The sequence below is a fragment of the Miscanthus floridulus genome, chromosome 9, assembly GCF_019320115.1.
Source record: "Miscanthus floridulus cultivar M001 chromosome 9, ASM1932011v1, whole genome shotgun sequence".
In the NCBI taxonomy this organism is placed as follows: Eukaryota; Viridiplantae; Streptophyta; class Magnoliopsida; order Poales; family Poaceae; genus Miscanthus; species Miscanthus floridulus.
This window is the reverse complement of record NC_089588.1, coordinates 17,125,245-17,145,972: the sequence shown is the minus strand read 5'-3', so window position 1 is coordinate 17,145,972 and position 20,728 is coordinate 17,125,245. Positions and strand designations below refer to the sequence as shown.

The 20,728-nt window shown below is 44.1% G+C and overlaps 1 protein-coding gene across 3 annotated transcripts; it reads right to left on the bottom strand.

The window, feature by feature from the left end:
• Positions 1-583: 583 nt before the first annotated feature.
• Positions 584-4,914, bottom strand: LOC136481451 (signal recognition particle subunit SRP54, chloroplastic-like). Of its 3 annotated transcripts, XM_066478792.1 has the most exons (15): positions 4,759-4,914; positions 4,554-4,659; positions 4,079-4,146; positions 3,892-3,993; positions 3,456-3,608; positions 3,289-3,366; positions 2,968-3,093; positions 2,707-2,809; positions 2,345-2,445; positions 1,816-1,953; positions 1,581-1,724; positions 1,421-1,496; positions 1,235-1,320; positions 1,021-1,149; positions 584-937 (listed from the first exon to the last, which is right to left on the bottom strand). In XM_066478792.1, exons 1-15 carry the CDS (start codon positions 4,912-4,914, stop codon positions 857-859), a joined length of 1,647 nt encoding a protein of 548 aa, XP_066334889.1. In that variant the 3' UTR covers positions 584-856. The 3 variants fall into 3 exon arrangements, 2 of the variants coding, with proteins under 2 accessions (XP_066334889.1, XP_066334890.1); XM_066478793.1 differs by lacking the exons at positions 4,554-4,659; positions 4,759-4,914 and adding an exon at positions 4,403-4,539; XR_010764720.1 differs by lacking the exon at positions 584-937 and having other exon boundaries at positions 1,235-1,318.
• Between the last annotated feature and the right edge of the window lie 15,814 nt (positions 4,915-20,728).

Below are 20,728 nucleotides of genomic sequence, written 5' to 3'. Positions count from 1 at the left end.
GTCACAACTATGACGTGCCACATATATCTTAGCATCCTGTCTCGTATGTCATAGACTTATTTTTTGTCAAACTTTGCCATAAGTGTTGCTCGATTTGGTCGCCACACTTTTTATGGCAACCACAGTTTTACTGAATGTTAGACTTGGCAAACTACGTCAGCAACCAAACACGCCCTTAAAACTACGCGCCACACTTTTTGAGCTATTAGGATGGATAACGGATAGTTCCAATGAAAAATGCACGTGCCAACTAGGGTAACAAGATCCTCTCTCTGTAACATGTTTGTAACATATTTGTGATGCAATGGAAGTTTTACTTTTCAAAAAAAAAAAAGACAGAAAGTACTCTACTTCCTCTATTCACAAAAAAAAATTCTACTAGAATATGGATCCGGCCTCTAAACTTAAGTTCAACTAGTCATGTCTTCCAAAACTATATATTATATTAAACATAAATAGATATATATTATAAAAGTCTTTTTTATGGTGAAACTTCTAATCTCCACCTGACCCAAGAATTGATGTAATTCGGTGGAATTTACATCGGAATGGACAGTTCTTACTAGAATCCCATTGTTTAGCACTAATTAATAATTGAGTCCGTAGTTTAAACAAGCATATCTTCCTTCATGAGAGTAAACTTTATGTACAGAAATTTGTGCCGGATTAACCACAATTACACTGAACAGTGCAGTGCCCAACTATGCATTTTCACAATACATGTCCCAGCCCTTCTGAACCCAAACACATTTCCACAATCGATGAGGAATGCGTAGGTCTTGTCCTCAGTCTTGCTCTTGCATGCAGGAGCAACTTCCAGTTAAAAACTTTCAACTCCAATGCAAGCCACACTAGGTCACAAGCTCAGAACCGCGTCCAGCTCCCTCTGCTTGGGCTTGCTATTCCTTCTCCTGCATCGTGCGGTGCCTGGAGGTGCCTGAATGATGCACAACAGTTCAGAAATCACAAAGTTCTCCAGGGAAACTGTTCAGAAATATTCACACCATCAGACATTGTTACCTTCTCCTCATCTTTAAGCGAGTCCATGAGATCTCCCATGCCTGCTATTGCTTCTTGTCCTTGCACCATACTCATCAACTTCTGCATCTGAGCACGCATTTGGAAAAGCTGGGCAACCAATTGGCTCACCTAATAGTGAAAAATTAAAATGACAATCTTGTTAGCTCCACGGTTTTGTATTACTAAAACAGATAAGAATAGAACAAAACCTCACCTCTTGTTCAGTCTTTCCAGACTTCTCAGCCACTCTTATCCTCCTCTCACGTGATTCAGCCAGTAACTCTGGCTTCTCCCTTTCCTCTATGCATCCCAGAAAACATACAATCAAGCATCCATGTCCACAGCACAAGCATCCAATTAGGCTTCATATATGTAGCTAGAATTCAGGGCAAACACGTACCAGCAGTCATGGCATTTATCATTGACTCCACAAATGCAAGTCTTTTCTCAGCTTCTCGAATTTGTGCAGGAGTTATCTGTTTATTGTATCAAACTTAAACATGCTTGTAATGAATAGTGGTAAAGTTGGAGAACATGCTTAACTCCACATGCTCATGTACCTTGTTCATGCCTGGCATCATTCCAATAATGCGGCTCATGGAACCCATTTTCGCAACATTTTGAGATTGTTTTAAGAAATCGTTGAAGTCGAATTTTGCACTCATGATCTTCTTCTGTAATTCTACAGCCTCTTCTTGCCGCATCTATTTGTACCACATGTAGAGATGTAAATAACATAAAATCCTTGCAACATTGCTTACACAAAACGGAGCAGTTTCACAGGAAGCTACTTACTACTTCTTGTGCCTTTTCCACAAATGAAAGCACATCTCCCATTCCCAAAATTCGCTGTGCCATGCGATCAGGGTAGAAAAGCTCAAGGTCCTCCAATCGTTCCCCACGCCCAACAAATTTGATGGGCTTCCCAGAGACCTGCATGGTTCATTAAGCAGTCATGTTCTCTTCTTATATCAGCTGAAAACAAAAAAATGTTTAAACACACTACAGTGCATGGAGACAACTGCCAGGGATTAAAGACTGCTCAGATTTATGCATGCAGTGCAGTCCAAAAGTTAGTTTGATATGATAAATCATTTTTTTCTTCAAAACTGCAACAAGCAAGTGAAAAATGAAACGAATAAGATATGCGCACATGGTGTGAAAGTTATGCTAGTGAAAAACTGCCATCAACACTACTGAACTACAAAGTGCTGATTGTCAATTAGCAAAATAAAGTGCAATTGAGTTGCAACAATGACAAATAATAATCTTATTTGCGTAATCAAGAAATCAATAATAGAAATGATTTCTAGTAAATGACTACCTCTTTAACACTTAGTGCGGCTCCGCCCCTGGAGTCACCATCCAATTTAGTCAGTATAGCACCAGTTATACCAATCTCAATATTGAAGGTGGTGACTAGTGCTGCATATCAGAAATAAATAGTATATGGGGCTGTCGCAGTACTACAGTCTCACTGAAAATCTATCAACAGAACAATGCCATGCTGTGTAGAGTACACCAGGAGCAGTAAAAACTGTTAATAATTTGTTAATTTAAAAAAATTCTAGATCAATAGCCAGTTTCCTGGCTAACTATGCTATTGCTGCAGTACCAACCAATATTTACTAAATGTGGCCCTTGGCAACAACCAGGCTGCAACAATGGCAAGAAACAGATGGATACCTGCAGCTTCTTGGCCAGTCATGGCATCAACGACAAGCAGAACTTCTGTAGGATTAACAGCCTTCTTCACTTCTTTCAATTCATCCATCATTGATTTATCAATCTGAATGGCAGAAAGGTCATCAGCTGGTGTTAATAATGCTAGTTTGTATGACATATGAATTATAAGTTTTATATAAAGGTATGGATAAATCAGGTTCAGAGTATAATTCCAAATAAGTTGGCATTTGAGACTGAAATTAGAGTATAATGAAGATTAACCTGCAGTCTTCCAGCAGTATCCACCACAATAGCATCAATATTCTTGCTTTTTGCCTCTTCCATAGCATTCTTGGTTATTTGTGTAGGTTTGGCTTCTGTTCCTTCTGAGTAAACTGGTACACCCACCTGTCAATGCTCAAAAGAAAAATAACTAAAGGGCATAAGTGTGACTGCATTTCAAAAGCAGAGGTACCCAGTTTAACTTCCAAGTTTCAAACAAAATCTGAGGGCATATTGGCCCCTTAAAGTTGGAGATATCACATACAACTATTCAATGGCGAAAAAAAGGAACAGTTCATCATGAAGCTTCATGGGCGTTACCTGTTTACCCAGTATAGTGAGTTGATCAATGGCGGCGGGCCTGTAAACATCAGCAGCAACCAGCATACAACTCTTCCCCTGTAACCTAACTCTGGTATAAGTATCTACAGGTTATCAAGCATTAATCTCCTGCTAGATGCTTGAAAATCAGAGCGTGAAGAATGCACCAGTTTCTTCAAATAGAATGCAAGTTTTGCACAAACAGTAGTCTTCCCAACACCCTGTAGGCCTGCGAGCAGGATAACTGTCGGGTCACTTTTTGCAAATACCAAATCTGATACTTCTCCACCCATCAGTTGTACAAGTTCGTCATGCACAATCTGCAGCACCAATTAGGTTATCCTCCTCTGCTAGAAATTAATTAGTTTGAAAAGCTGTTCGTGTTTTCAACTGAACATTTCAGAGAAGACTGTCTGTGCATGTATAGTATTTTTCTTTGCTGGTGTGATTCACTATTACTCTGGAGGGAGCTTAACACTAAAAAATTCTATGTATTAAGATGCGGAGAACACCAAAGTCAAACAAATTAAATGGTTCTCCCAAGCAAACGCTCGTGCTCTTATTATCTGTAAATTCCTTAATGGCAGTGTGACGCAGAAATACCTTTACTAATTGCTGGTCCGGTCGGACTCCTCTGATAGCATCTGCACCTAAAGCCTTATCACTAACAGATGAAACAAATCGTCTAACAACAGGTAAACTAACCTGACGAAAGCAGGAGAAACTTCAGTGCTCACACTATATAGGTATAAATGAAGATGAGTAGAACATGAAAATGCAAGGTACTGACATCTGCTTCCAGAAGCGCTCGCCTAATGTCCCGCATTGGTTCAGCAATATTTTCCTTTGTTAGCACGTCTTAAATGAAAATAGCAATGTGTTAATGATAATGCTCACGAGTTAGTCATTAAAGCACATACTTTGTTCCAAAAAAAAAAGTTACAGAAGTGTGCAACAAAGTAGTACTGTAGTAGTAAGAAATTAACAAGCACATAACACCTATAGTCTTGCAATCATATGGTTCGACAAGCAAACATAGGAGTAGAATGCAAATGATTGCGTAATGGTCATGCACTGAACTTGTATATTTCAGTACTAGTACTTGCTACATTACCAATTCAAAACTCAGGCCAGGCAAGAGCAGCACTACGACTGCCTTCCAGAGCTCGGTATGAAAGCCTCCTCTTAAGTCTTTAACGCATGAAAAAGCAACAGAAAAGGCGCATTATTGATCGTAGGAACGAAGAAGAAGCAGAGCCACGCACCAACGCCGCGCAGCTTGTTCCAGGCGGATTCGAGCCCGGTGGTGAGCTGGCCGAACATCTCCGCGCGCACAACCAGCCCGCTCCCCCTCCTCCGCCTCCTCCATACCTAAAACCCCCAGACGTGAGCACGCTCCCGCCGAGCAATGCAACCTGCTTCCGCATGCAAAAAAAAAAAAAAATGAATGGACCAACAAAGGCAAATTACCGGAGAGCGGGCGGGGGTCTGGCACGTGCGGAGGTGGACGGAGGAGGAAGTGGAGGGCCCGCCACGGTGGAGGGAGGCGAAGGCTGGCTTCCCTGCCGAGCGGCGGGCGGCGGCCGGGGACGAGTGGAGCGCGAGCGCGGGCGCGGTGGCTTCCATTTCCGGGAGGGGTAGATAAGGGAGAGGGAGCGGACGACGCCGAGCAGCTTGCTAAGAGCGATCGAGCGCTTGGTTTCAGGTGGGCCCCCGATGAAGAGAATCATTTGGGCCAAAATGTTCCGTGGCCTGTGTGGCATCAACTAAGAGAAACGGGCCTTTATTGAATACACCGCACCTCTTTAGGCGTAATCCCAGTAGGAGCCCATCGAGTGTAGAGGACGTGTTTTAGACAAAGAATGGAAAGCTCATTAGTTCACAACATTTTCGTTTGTTGCACGTGTATTTGGGTCGATAAACCCCCTATTTTTCCTTTTTTTAACAAACGATGTAACGATGTTCTCAAATAAATAAAGCTTGCCGGATGGCTTGGTCAATATATATATATATATATATATATATATATATATATATATATATATATATAGTACCCTGTAGCTGGCTACAAAATAACTTATTCTGTAGTCACTTTGAGTTACGATAATTACTATTTTCATTTACGAGATTACAGTAACTACTTACTAGATGGTTTACTATAGCATTATGGTAAATATCCCCATATGTTATAGTAACTCAATTATCGTAAATATGTATTGACATTATCGTAAATTAGTATATAAAATTATCGTAAATAGAGGTGGCTATAGAATAACTTATTTTGTAGCTGGCTACTGAATATGTATATATATATATATATATATATATATATATATATATATACACACACACACACACTCTCCCTCCATTCAAAAATATATAACCATATAACATTCAAATTTTGTTTCAAAATACTTGATCTTCTCACTTCCCAGTGCATACTTCTATTTACCCAATACACCTTTATCTTTTCTTAGTACTCCTTAAGGGGCACTTGTCTTTTGGTTTTAGCGTTGGTTTCCGTGAGAGATTCAAACGGACCTAAGAGCATCTTCAATAGTTCCCAAAATAATACTAAGGAAGGGGGTGTTTGGGACTCCTTCACTCCAATTTTTTTAACTTTGCTTCACATTTTTTAGTCAAACAGGTTTAGCTTCATGCATCTCTGCTTCAGGAAAAAAGAGGTGATCCACAAACTCCATGTTCTTTGTGGAGCTGCTCCACGGTAGAGTTTGTGGAGCGGAGTTCGTGGAGCAATCCTAAACACACCCAAAATCAATGAGTTTTCCATGTAGCTAAAAAATGTTGGGAGCATGTTTGTTGGGTTACTCCAACATTTCCAAAATCTCGCCCCTAAAATATTGAAGACAATTTTGCATCAGAAATCCTGAACTATTTATAAATCACGCCAACCACTTTTATACTGACTTTCTTTCATTCTTGTACATTTGCATTGGAAACCCTATCCTACCATTTATTCTTTCCATGTCCTTTCCACCTCCGATTGGCGGATCAATACGCACGCGGATATTTTCACGTGATTGGATTGTTTTCCCCAAGTGCAGAAAGATTGAGAGTTGAGATAGGGAGTTGTTGGGGAGCAGTTCTTTCAATCTTGCCAAAAATAATCTAGATTGAGTGCGGATTTTGAAAACTCTTAGAGATGCTCTAAAATACCATCTAAATTGGTCAGAGAGAGTAGATCTAAACATTGTATCAAATTTTTAGTGTCAAAATAATCTCAAATGATAAAAAAACTCATACACTACAAAGTCGCAGATGTTATTCTTCTCTACAAATTTCATAAATTTTATCTTCATCCGAGTTTATATATAAAAGTTAGAACTTTTTAAGATGAGCTAGCAGAGAAAAATAAATTCCACCAATTCAACCGGTGGTAACCAATATCCCACCAACTTTATAGTTTTGTATCATTTTATTGAGTCAAATAATTTTGCAAATAAAAATGATTTCTTTTTAGAATAAGAAACTATAAAAATAAAAAACCCACACCCAAACGCGGTTTCATTTTGTGGCCCTTTAGTCGCCCAAATTTGGCACGTTGTAACCAATCACGGGGCTTTCCCTACTCAAGTCAAGTGGCCCTGCCGTTTTACGAACACAAGGTTGATAAGTGCCCTTATGGTTCGATTTGTGATGAGTGATTGTCAATGTGATTCACGATCTAGGTTGAGTATGTGACCTAACCACTGCGTGAGTTGGGTTGTGCGGCATGTCTCTTGGCTTGTGGTGTGCAGATCTAGAGCCCGAAGGCGGTGGTCGACGGCGAGGTGAAGGTCAAGGAGGACGTGCCGTGCCGATGGACCAGGAGCGGTGAAGGACGAACGTGAGGCTTGGACCGAGGGACTAGGAGGTCAGGTGGCTAGCTGCGGTGGCTGACATCTAGGGACATCGTTAAGCGCAAGTGTACATGGAGGTGACCATGTTGACCAAGTCAAGACGGCAGGCGAGCGGGTTGAGCGGGAAGGCTCAGGAGGACTCGGTGTTCGGGCGGTCGAGGATGAGGTGGCACGTGTCGGCGGGGGATGCGCAGGAGTGCGCTACTCGTGGTTGGTTTGATGGTTAAGCCACAAAAACCATCGGTGGGTCGGTTTCTGAGTTTGGGCCTCAAAACTCGGGCTTGGTTTGGTGGTTGAGCCACAAAAACCATCGATGTAGGGTTTCTGGGTTTGGGCCTCAAAACCCAGGTGGCGGTTCTCGGGTTTGCTCCACAAAACCCGGGCGGAAGTCCCGAGGTGGGCAAGGCGGCACGTGGCGGCATCTTGAGGCTTGCGTCGAGGCGAAGCTAAGGATGAGGAAGGCGCATGGCTATCGGATCTACAACTACTCCGAGTTGGATCGCAATGTCTATAGACTAGGCGGTTCGCTCATGTTAGGGTTAGGTTTAGGGGTTGTTTGGGCAGTGTAATAATTCCTGTTAAATAGGAGAGGGGAGCCCAACCCCTCCTTACCTCTTTGCATTTCGTTCTTCCTCTCCTTAGTTCCTCCCTCCCCCCTCAGGGTTTCTTGCTTAGAGGTCCACATATGTTCTAGCCACTTTACCTATGTATTGAACCTGTGTTTTTGATTGGGAATGGAGGCCCTAACCTCCTCGTGCCCTCTGGGGTTCACGGTTTGAGCAGATTTTGTGATTCACGTTCTTGTTCTTGGTGTTCTTGTTTTCCCCCTTTTCCCCCTCTCACGTTCTTGCTTGAATCTTGAGTTTTGGGGCGTTTCAATTGGGACCGATTGATTTGAGATGAACTAGGATGTGAGTTGAATCTTTCCACTGAAGGAAATCATCTAATTACTCACGAATTCATAGATCGGGACATTTCAATTTTTGGGAGGAAAATTTTTCTTTGCTTAGATTTTCATCGATTCACGGAGTTAGGGTTTGCTTTGGGCCATGATCCTTTGGAGGTAGACTTCCTACTCCCTGGTGAATCCTTTTGCAAAGTTGCAGGTCAATCCAAGTTGGTTTGATTGAGTTGTGGTCTTGGAATCGATTTTTCTCGAAGTTTGCTCGTGCATCTCGGACATGTCTGGTAGACAAACTTTTGAGGTTGGAGCTGAGATTTAGTGGAGACCTACCCAAAGGTGTCTAGACATTATGGTTAGAATTTCATTTTATTTGGACACAGTTTGGTAAGCCTTATGACTCTTCTCCCGAAGTTGCTCTATGTTGTTCAGTGCATCTCGGACATGTCCGGTAGGCACACAGGACATGTCCGGTAGAAGCTACGGGTCTGATTTTGTTCTGGTTCTTTACAAGCTTATCATACATGTCCGGTAGCACACCAAACATGTCTGGTAGGAGGGCTTGTACGCTGAATCTTGTTGTTCGCTTCTCGATCTTTTGAGCTCCGATTCGAGTTCTGTCTTTTCCGTTGGGATTCTAGCTTTCTAAGGAACTTCTCTAGGTTCTCTTGATTGCTTTTGGTTGTGTGCCTTTTAGGGGTTGATTTTGGGATAGTGGTTGAAAGTTTCAAAAGAAATTTGAGGCTCCCATTCATCCCCCCCTCTGATCACCGTTTCTGGTCCTTCAATTGGTATCAAAGCCGGTTAAGGATCATTCCACCTTAATTGGTTAGTGATCCACGAAGGCGACATAGAGCATGGTTCTAGCAAACCACCATTCTTTGATGGAACAAACTATCCCTATTAGAAGATCTGCATGTTCACGCATCTTCAAGGGATCGATTGGCTTGTTTGGGAGATTTTCGAGGATACTACTTACGTTGTGCTTGAACCTCGTGCCTGTACCACTCAAGAACAAAGGGATTAGCACAACACAAATAGTAGAGCTCGTAGTGTTCTTTTCTTGTGTCTTTCTCTTCCAGAGTTCGAGAGAGTCTCTGATTGTGCAAATGCTCGAGAGATCTAGGTGAGGCTTCAAAGCTATCATGAGGAAACCGTTCATGTCAAAACCAGACTCTTTGAGACGTACAAGCGTGAGTACGAGAACTTCTCTTGGCTAGATGGCGAGTCCATTTATGCCATGTTTTCTCATGTTCAGACCATTGTCAACAAGATGCGAGCAAACAAAGCATAGCTACCTTATCATGATCATGAGAGGGCACTCAAGCTTCTATATGCCCTAGATCAGAAGGTGTGGGATGTGAAGGTATTTGCTATCATTGAGTCCGCGAGCTATGGCACTCTCATGGTGGAGGAGCTATTCAGCAAGCTCAAGTCCACCGAGATCGACTACCAGACCCAAGCCAAGATCAAGAATCCCTCTGCACCGACGATGGCTTTGGTCTCAGGTAACGGCTCAAGTTCTTCAGCTAACCCTTCATAGATGTCGTTTGCCTTGTCTTCTTTGGTGTCTATCACAGAGGAGCAGCTGGAGGTCCTCGGGGACAATGAGTTGGCGCTTGCCATCAGCCAGTTCTTGCTGTTTCACAACAACCGCTTGAAGCACCAGCACGGTGGTGGTCCGAAGGAGGGATGCTATGGCTATGGAGATCCCGACCACTTCGTCGTCTACTGCCCCAAGAAGAACAAGAACTCCTCTGGCAAGCTCAACATCGGTAGGCGCAAGGACAAGCACAAGTACACCTCCGGCAAGCACAAGTCGAAGGGAGGCTTCAACAAGGAGACACTCAAGAAGGCCAAGGCCCAGGAGCGCACCTTCCTTGCTTCCCTCAGCGACCTCGACAACGACACCAACGATGACCGCTCTTCTTCTTCCTCGAGTGAGAATGAGTCCAAGAGGAAGTGCGAGGACAAGCTTACCGGACTCTGCTTCATCGCCGACTCCACCCATAGAGGGTTTTGTACCATGGCGATCGATGCCAAAGTGAAGGCTAGCAAGGATGTGGCTCACGTCGATGACGACACTACTGAGGTAACACCTTTCATTGATGATCTTGTTGCTGAGCTTGAGACCATGAATGATACTTTGTTTATCCAAGATAAGTTGTTGAAGCGTGCTGCTCGTGAGAGGAAAGAGTATAAGGACAAGCTAGAAATTGCTTTGAAGGATCTTGAGGAAGCTAAGAAGCTTGCTATGGTAGTGTCTGATGAGGTTGAGTGCGATGAGTGTGCTATTCACATGTCCAACCTTACTGAGTTGCAGTCAAAGTATGTTGTTTTACTTGATGAGAATGATGGGCTGAAGTCTAGGTCTAGCTTGCTGGGTGCGTGCAAGTCCTGCTTGGGCTTGCAATCTGAGCTGACAGAGAAGGTTGTTAAGATCTCTTTGCTAGAGAAGGCATGTTTAGATAGCATAGTTGTTGAGTGTGCATGCTATGAGAGTTTGGTGCTGGAGCTTGAGTCCTGTAGGCATGATAAGATGAGAACCGAGGAAGATAACACAAGTCTTTGGTCCATCTTAAGCTAGGTGTCCTATAGTGAGCCGCAGTTGGGCATGATGATGAGCTAGTTTAGGCGGGGAACTGGTGCATCAGGTGTAGACTTTGCTATAGGTGGGAAGGGTGAAAATCTCTATGGCAAGGTTGGAGAGTATAGTGGTTTGAAACCAAGTGAAAAACCTACCACTACTCCTAAATTAATCAAGATCACTCCACCTGAGCCCACTTTGCCTACCACCAAAGATGGAGTGTTTGAAGAACCTCCAAAAGCTCCACCCCAAAAACAAGTTTGGGTTCCAAAACCTAACCATCTCAAGAACCCACTTGATACTCTGCCAAACATCTCTGAGGATCCCCTTCCTAAAGCCAACAAGCCACCAAGAGTGATCCATAACCACAAGAGAGTGAGCCAACAACCACCCAAGAGAGAGGTAAGGTATCACTGTGACTATTGCCATAGGGATGGTCATCTTGCTGAGTTTTGCTTTAGGAGGAAGAGAGATGAGTGGCGAGAGTATGAGTTGAACAACCGGAACACATACTGCCCGCCCCTTGATGTGCATGTACCACCTGTTCAGAGGCGCAATGCTAGGCCTAGAGGTGCTTTGCCTCAAGGTGCTAGGCCTTAGGTTGCGAGACCACATGGTGGTCATGCCCGGTGTGGTTCAGGTCGTGATGAATATGACTTTGGACCTCATGGTAGTGGCTTTCAGTCCTACGGCTCTAGCGGACCATGTTTTCCCCCACATGGTGATTGCTTTCCTCAAATGGGACATGGCATGTTTGGTGTTTTTCCTAACACTTTTCTAGGTCAAATGAGGCAACACTAGTATCCTTCATAGTTTACTAACCCTAGTGTTGTGCCATTTGCTCATCCCATGTCTTTCCATTGATGTAGGACGGAGGCCTGGAGAACACATGGCTCATTGATTCCGGCTATTCGCGCCACATGATCGGAAGTTCAAAATGGTTCTCCAGCCTCAACCTCGTGCAATGTAAGGAGTACATCACATTCGGGGACAATAGCAAGGTAAAGTGCTTTCTCGTGGGACCATTCAGGTCAATGAGAGTTTATCTTGAAGGATGTTGCTTTGGTTTCGAATTTGCATTTCAATTTTCTTTCAGTTTCGCAACTCCTTCAGGATAGCTTTGAGGTGCGCTTTAAGACCGGCTTGTCTCGAGTTCTTGATTCTCAGGGAAATCTTGTTTGTCAGATTGTCCCTTTTGGCCGTGTCTTTCGAGTTGATTTCTCTCATTCCTTTGGCTCTTCTCGGTGTTTGGTGGCTGGATCCTCTTTCTGAGCTTTGGAAGTGGCATAGGAGACTTAGTCACTTGAGCTTTTACTTACTAGCTACGTTGAGCTCACTTGACTTAATCCAAGGATTGCCCAAGTTGAAATCTGAGAAGGATTTGGTTTGCCACCCTTATCATCATGGGAAGATGGTTGCCGCTTCTCATCCACCTATGAATCAAGTCATGACCAAGGAACCCGATGAGCTACTTCACATGGACACAATTGGTCCAGCTTTGGTTCGGTCAGATGGTGGGAAGTGGTACGTTCTAGTGATCGTGGATGATTTTTCTCTCTATTCTCGGGTGTTTTTCATGGAGGGTAAGGATGAGGCTTTTTCACATGCTCGAGATTTGATTCTTCGGCTGCAAAATGAATTCCCTAAGAATGCCATGAGAGCGATTCGCAGTGACAATGGCACATAATTCAAGAATACTCATTTTGAGACCATTTGTGCTTCTTTGGGCCTCGAGCATCGATTTTCCTCTCCTTACGTCCCCCAGCAAAATGGCGTTGTTGAGCGTAAGAATCGGACCCTTGTTGAGGATGGCTAGGACGATGCTCGATGAGCATAGGACTCCTAGGAGATATTGGGCCGAGGCGATCAACACAGCTTGCCATGTCTCTAATCACATTTTCCTTTGAGCTTTCATGAAGAAGACTTCTTATGAGTTGCAATTTGGAAGACCACCCAAGGTAAGCCACTTTAGGGTGTTTGGGTGCAAATGCTTCATCCTGAAACAAGGTAATTTGGACAAATTTGAGTCTAGGTCTTCCGATGGTATTTTTCTTGGTTATGCTTCTCACTCGCATGCATATCGTGTTCTTAACCTTGAAACTAACCGAGTTGTGGAGACCTGTGAGGTCACATTCGACAAAACCATGCCTTGTTCCACTCCTATCTTTGATTGTGCAGGTGATCAGGAGATTGGTAAAAGCATCTTTGTGGAGGAGGAGCAGGAAGATGCCGATTGGGGTGATCCCGAGCCGACTCCACTAGCTGCCCCTCTCGAGCCTGCGACGACCACTTCTACTCACGGCTCTGACCCTTCTTCTTCCACTACTTGGGGTCCGTGTGAGTAGCCTCCTCAGCTTTCACTGGCTCCACCTGAGGAGGCCCAGCTACTGTTTAAGGGGAGGCGACTTCTTCAAGGGAAGCACCTCAGCACATTCAGCGTCGCCACCCACCTCAGACCATGATTGGTGACATTGACTAGCGAGTCACGCGGTCCAAGTCTTATCACACTTCTCACTTTGCTCATTCTGCTTTTGTTGCTTCTTTTGAGCCTCGAGATGTTGGGCACGCATTATCTAATTCTGATTGGGTCAATGCTATGCATGAGGAGTTAGAGAACTTTGAGAGAAACCAAGTGTGGGTTTTAGTACCACCTCCACCAGATTGCCATCCCATAGGTACTAAGTGGGTTTTCAAGAACAAACAGAGTGAGGATGGGGTGGTAGTGGGAAACAAGGCGAGGTTGGTAGCTATTGACATAGAATTTTCGTCTCTGTGCTAAGGACACGCGCAACAAGCCGGAAGGGTCCGCTCGATGGAGCAGATCCACCTAGCTTTAGCGCAAGGGTGGTCGACCCTACGCAATCCTCCCGAGACATGCCAGTCAATTTGACCATGCAATTGACAAGGAGAGAAAGCTCATCAGTAATTAAGGGCAGAACGTGCCGATGTTGCCAGACAGTCCTGAATGTGCGGCTCTGAGAGCCGATATGAGAGGAAATCGACTAAATAGTCGATCCCAGCATATTCACAAGAATTAATCGGTTAAAGCTCATGGGGTTGTGTAAGAAGAATCGGTTATCATTCAAGATAAATGTTATTTAAGCAAATATTAATCAATGACAATAAGATATCAATGGTGATTGGTTTGTACTGAGCCAATGATTACAAGTAACCGAACTCCTTTTATATAAAGAAACAACTCAACACCTCTTAACCATCTAATAAAGATAAATCTAATGAATATGTTAGATCTCATCTATCGCCATGACTAGTGGGGCATGAGGCAGAATCATGCAGGCCGTAATACAATAACAAGATCATGGGGCTAACATATCTTTCAACTTATTTCTACTTCAATGATCTTGTGATGTGAACTGTTCGTGAAAGCATTCGATATCGGCTAAACAGCCAATTCAAGCATAGCGCATAGTTAAGGTCATGCCTTCTCAGGAACGGGTCTACCAACTAACGATCCCCGCTCCATGGTGTCAATAGTGGGGTGAGAGGCAGAATCCCACAGGCCGTGATGATGGGCCATGGAACGGTTTTCATTAACTAATAGATCTACTCGAGATCGGACATGCCTTAACTGCACGCTATGCACGATTAAGATTGATATAAAAAACAACCGATAAAGCATAACTCATCGTTTAAGGTGCAAATTAAGTCAACTTTAGATTAGCAAACAATGGGTTAAATAAAATATAAGGCCAATCCAGATCAATCTCAATCAGGCAGAGTGATATTGCTGTAATTAGATAAACAATGAAAGCAATAAGCAATATCAGTAACTTAATGAATCTACCAAAGACTGCCATACTAAGGTAGAGCCGATAACTTGACCTTGATCCAATTCAAGCAGTGGGGTGTGAGGCAGAATCACACAGGCCATACTTGAATTAGGCAAGAGTTGATAACTAGCCTATACCAGAGTCGCAGTGGGGGTCGACCGGATCGATGCAGCCATACGAACAGAGGTATAAACTATGACGGTACTTACAAACAAGTAGTGGAGGTCGACTGGATCGATGCAGCCATACTTGCTAAAGAACTCACCGAGATCTACTCTACTCTTACTCCTAAGGGGTGTCCGGAGCCGAAAAAAGTAATTGACTTTGTATTTGATTGATTGATTGTCTTTACAATAGCCAGGGTTTGGTATTTATACCCGGAGCCTAAAACAAACCCTACTCGAGTATGACTCAATGTAATTCTTTGGTATGAAGGAAATATTCCTATCTTAAGATAACTTGGACTCTAATCTTTCTCCTTTTGTAGAGTCCGATATGTATCTTCTTAGCGCCAATCATATCTTGTCATCGTTATCTGCTGACGTCATTCGAAGAGAATGGATCTAGTGTTGCATTTGATCCAACAGGTATCAATCTTTACTCTATCGACTCCTTGATTGGCATAATTCTGGAAGCCTGCGAGTTCCCGCGCTCTTCTCCCAAATTTTGGTGTAAATACATGCCCCCCAATTTTGGGATAAAATGATTTTATCTTGAAATTCCGGTTCACTGGTTTACTACACTGCAACTGCAGCATCCGAGATATATGCGCGACTCCTAACTTCCTGGCCCAAGCTCTATATAACATCCCAACAGTATATTTTGCAACTTACTCGGCCTGTTCACTTTCCCCTTTCTCCTTAAGCCAACTTCAAACAGCCGACACCGTCATCGCCGAGGCCTCAAACCCTAGCAGATCATCTATTCCAATGAGCCATCGTCCAAGCGATCTTCGCTAGACCCAAACCAATTTTTGACCGCGATGGCGACCGCCGACCACATCCCTGAGGTATATTTCCAAGTTTCCATTTTCCGAGTGTCGGCTGCCAGCCCACATCTTCTTTCTTCTTGAATTTATTTTATCCGATTTCTAGGAAATGAGGAACAAGATCTTGATTCCATCAGCTGCCATCCCTAATGCTTAGTTTCTCAGGCCTATGGGTGATTTTGATCCATCTGATTTCATCTGCCAAGAAACCAACCAGATCCCTTTTAAACAGTCTGTAGTGGATTCATCCTCCTAGAACAAAACTTCCTTCAGAAACTGGCCTAACGCACCTAAGGGATGGATATATTGGTTCTGTAGGGTATCGGAGACTGGGAGCTTTATGATCTGAACCAATGCTTAACACTTTCATTGTCCGAAATGGAGATGAATGATTCACTTTTGATCTCTGCTTCTTATTTCTGGTCTAATGCTCTGAATGCTTTCATTTTTGGTCATGGCCCAATGACCATCACTCTGGCCGACGTATACATGTTGACCGGCCTTAGGATTACTGGATCAGTGCAACCTTATGAGTATTTGAGTGCCGGTCCCAAGAGATTGGCCAAGATTGCAGACTGTACCGGATGGGCAAGTTACATTCTGAATCATATTGTAGATGGACCAACCATCAATCAAAGGGAATACATGGCCTTTCTGAACATGTGGTTGGAAGATTCATTTTCTGCGGGTCATCTTGTGGTCCAACCTATAATCACAAACTCATGGCGGAGCACCTAGCATTAGGCAAGAATATCCCTCTCGGAAAATATCTCCTAGGAGCTGCTTATCATCTAATGTACCAGGTGGCTGCTCAATTACTGAAGAATGAGCCGATACAGACTATTAGTGGCCCTTGGTGGCTGATACAATTGTGGCTCAATTTGTATAAGCACAAGACTATAAAGCCTGACCTCAGAGACTTGAGCTTTCCCTCCTCTAATTTTGGTGAGGAATATAGATGCAAAGAAGGAAGAACTCGACGGTGTACGAACTATGGCGAGGCTGCATCGGCCATAATAATCAACTCTGATGTTGGCCACCTCTTCAAAAAAATTTACAGGAGGTTTGATGTGGCTGTCCTGACCTGGCTACCTTATAATGAGGAGGATGAACTGATTTTTCCTTTCAGATTCCGATTTGAATCCGGCTGTTTGGACGAAACAGCGGCTACGATCTTCAACTCTTTTATTAAGCCATGTGTTCTTCCAGCCGAATTTTGTCACGGCCATGGTAAAATGATTAAAGGCTCCTCCATCTCAGGCAATCCTCCAACTTATGAATTTTACAATCCTTCGTTTGTGGCCCGTCAGTTCGGCTTCGATCAACTCCCCCCTTGTCTGTTCTTCAAGAACACCCTGAAGCCGAGGGAAGATATCAGTGACATGCTAGAAACTTCTAGAGTCTTCCAATTGGGATCAGACCTTCCTTCTTTTTCCTTGCATGACTGGGTCAGGGCCAGCTTTTCTTCCAATCTCTTTGACTCCTGGTGGCAAGAATGGCATTCCCATCTCTTTTGTGGGCCGGTCTATCCTCTGTGCATAGCTCTGGACGGGGAATTTGCTTCTGATAATGAGGTAATCCCTTCATTCTCTTTTTGGAGAAATTACTTAGTGAATCTTTTTACCAACTGTCTTAACCGACCCTTTTAGGACATTGAATTCGATCCTCCAAGCTAGGATAGGAGAGGGCGTCCGATAGATTACCAGTCGTCATGCCCAGTTTCAAGGATGGGATCAACCGCCGCTCCTTCTTTGAAGAAGTTGATGAGAACCCATGCTGCTCCCATGATCATGACATGTCAATCTCCTAAGCGCAAAGTGGTTCCAGGGGCAACTCAGAAAGCCACTACTGGAAAAAGACTCCGTAGGACAAGACCATCAGCTGCTCAGGTGAACGATTCACACTTTCCTCAAACTAACGTTCAATTTTTTATCCCATTTTCTTCACAGTTATCGAGCATCGCGTCTCAGTCTGCCTTGGGCGCGGGACAGCTATCTCAGGCACTTGATCCATCACCAACCGAACCTTCCTCTTAGGAGAAGCCGATTTCAGTAGAGGCAACTGATGCTTTCATGATGGCAGAAATTGTGAGTTTTATCTTTGATATTCGTTGGAGTACTTTCCTTTTAATTTGTTGATTTACCCGACTTTCCAACTTTTATTTAATCATTTGTCACGCTAGACATCTTCTGAGGAAATACCCGTGCAACAGCAGGGGCCTGGCAGTTCACCTATTAACAATGATCCCGTTTACGCTGGGAACAACCCTATTGTTGATACTCATACTGTCGATTCCCCAACTCGGCACACACCTGATGGTAAGGAAATCATGTGCTTGGCCTATCCCTCTACAATAAACATGAATAAAAATCTCCTCTTGCCATTGCAGATATCAGCGTCGGAAATCTAGAGCCGATTCAACCAGATGCTATTGGTGCATCACTAGCTGCTCTCCCTCTTCTGATAGAGGCTTCTACAGAGAAGGTACTGTATCTTTTCACCATCCATTTTGCGACAAACTGATTAAAACCTCTTAATCAAGATTTCCCCTATATATAGGCACTCGATCCTCTAGCACAGAGTTGTTCTTTCAATCTTGAGGAGTATTTTGATGAAGATGAAATCAGATCGTCAGCCACCTCCTATGCTGAATCCTTGTCAGAGGAGACCAGAAATCGGCTAAAAGATATACTGCCTGTATTTGAGAAGAACATAGTCGATTTGGTCTAGGATACTGAATCAATGCAGCGAGTCTTCTTGGCTATTCAGGGTGATCCATCCCCAGCTCTCTCCAGGGTCTTATCATATTTGCCTATTTTCGAAGATCAGGCCTTGAAGGTGAAAACAATCCAGAGGAACTTGTCCAACCGTGAAGCCTTGCTGGCTAAAAGGGACTCCAACAGGCAAGAGGTCAAAGAACTGACACAGTCGATTGATGCTTGGAAGAACTCTTCCCTTGGGACTGATCCAGAGTTGTCTCAATTGGAAGCCCGACGTGCAGAGCTTGAGAGGGAGCTAGAAAACATGAAGGCCGCCATTGATCATTGCAAGTCTACTCTGGCTCAAATACCTAATGCCATCAAACAGAAGAAACAGGAACTGTTGGCCAAAGTGAAAGAAAGTAGAACTATCTGTAGCAGCCTTGAGAACACCCCTGGAACAGCTGAAGAATGCGAGCGCAAGATTGCAGAGGCTAATGCTGTCCGGCTTGCAATACTGAAAATCATTCAGGTTGTTCTGAACGTGTAATCCGTAGGTCGGCATATATATCTTGTGCACGATAACCATATTTGTCTTGTTGTATTTCTTTCTTCGGCCGAAGAGTCGATTGGAAACAGCTGATTCCAGATTTACGATCTCGATCTTAATTGAATCTGAAAACATGGCTTTTATTGAGAGAACCTCTCGACCCTCTGCCTTCAGTCGCATGACGCCGCATCTTTCTCGGTATTAGCGAGGTGGCGCTTTGCCTTCTTTTAATTGAGGTTGCCTTTTGTACTTCCCCGAGGTGTCTATCTCTTCGCTCCACGACTTCAAATACCAGCCGAGGGCTCCGGCCTCGAACACATCTACACTTGCAACCGCTCCTGTTCCTTTGCACTTCTCCGCCTTTGCAACCCTGTAGCGGTTTTCTCCCCTTCCAATAGATCCAAGCAACTTCATGGTCGGCGAGGACAACCATGGCAAGCGCGTGGTGGAGGAGACTCTAGAGGAGAACATGCCGGTGAGCCAGCGCCTTCGACGCATGAGGTGAGATTGGTGCCTTCCGCTTATGGCGATGATTTGCAACTTTCTGTTCATAGGGGTGAACTCTTGTTCCTAGGTTTGTTGTGAACGACAGGCTTCGTCCTCTTCCCAGGGCTGGTGAACCCTCTGATGCCGCGCCATCCTCATTATCGGATTCCTCTGATTCGTACAACGACGACGATGCTCGGTGTTTCCTCCAGGAGTGGAGGGCGTCTCAGAACCGCTACTCTGAGGCGACTCGAGAAAATGGTCAGCTCGAGATCCATCTCGGGGCTTCTCAGGCCGCTCTTCATGCGGCCGAGGAGGAGGCCAGCACTGTCCGAGCGTGGCTGGCTAAGTCTGACGCTGTGGTAATAGGTAAGATGATCTTCATGGATGTTTCCATTCCGATTTCTCACTGCCTTCATCTTGATAGTTTCCCCCTTTTCTGTGATCATCAGCCCTGACGATGCAGTTGGAGTCTCTCCAACTAGCAGTGAACGCGGCTGTTGACGCCGTCAATGCACGTGGCTCCCTCATCAATGCTCGTCTCCACATCGTTTCTGCCCATGTTTCAGAGATCACCCTACACGGTGTTCGTCATGGTGTGGCGGTGGCGCTGACCGCGGCACAAGTTCAGACTGGGTACGAACTCCATGCCATGGAGACTGGTTTCCCATCAAGCGATGGCCCTGAAGAACATGAGGACCTACTGGAAGAGTTTGTCATGGCAGCGGAGGCCATAGTGGACATCACATCCGCTCAAGATGTAGTGAACAAGGTCTTCGATTAGTTTGTACTTAGGGTAACCTGATGAACAAAGACTCCTATTCTTTCATGAATGTACCTTAGTACAATGGTCTTGTGTATGACTGTTCTTATCCTTTTTGTTTTTGCTCTGTAGGTGATACATATCGTATCGGCTTTTGCTGTTTTTGAAGATTTTTACTTTTTTGACCTAGAGGCGATACCCTCCTGGTATCGGCTATTGGAGCCAATGACTAAATGAATCGGCTATCAAATTCAGACGTTAGGATAACATCTCTTCATGCATTTTTCATTCCAAAGATCAAACGATCGATCAATCCAAGTCAAGCACCCTATTAAGCGAAACAAAACTTCTCTTAAGAAATCCATTAACTCTGAATCGCATTTATACTTTAACTCAGCATTCACATACGTCGGTCTAAACCCATCTCCAAGACTCAATGCTTATTTTTCCTTAATTTAATGGCCGACGCGAAGCCACGATCATTGATCAAAACAAACTTTCAGAGCCGATTGCTTGAACCGGCTGTTGGCCTTCATTATTAATCCTAACAAAGCCTCCTTCCCATCTCTTGCTAGAAAGGCATTCAAAGTCTCCTAATTCCCAAAACACTGGATCGGCTGTTGCGATGCTCACAGACTCATCAGCGCGAACCACCTCGACATCATCCCCATGCCATTGAATCAAACATTGATGCATGGTTGATGGCACGCAATAGTTTGCGTGAATCTAATCATGACTGAGGAGTAGACTGTATGAGCCTTTTCCATCGATGACAAAGAACGTGGTGAGTAGAGTTTTATTCCCAATTGTCAACT

Excerpts from the sequence above, each read along its gene's own strand:
- LOC136481451 (XM_066478792.1), bottom strand. The coding sequence starts at position 4,914 with ATGGAAGCCACCGCGCCCGCGCTCGCGCTCCACTCGTCCCCGGCCGCC. Across the intron at positions 3,609-3,891 it reads CGGACCAGCAATTAGTAAAG|ATTGTGCATGACGAACTTGT; the intron begins GTATTTCTGCGT and ends TTGGTGCTGCAG. Across the intron at positions 1,150-1,234 it reads CTGGAAAGACTGAACAAGAG|GTGAGCCAATTGGTTGCCCA; the intron begins GTGAGGTTTTGT and ends TTTCACTATTAG.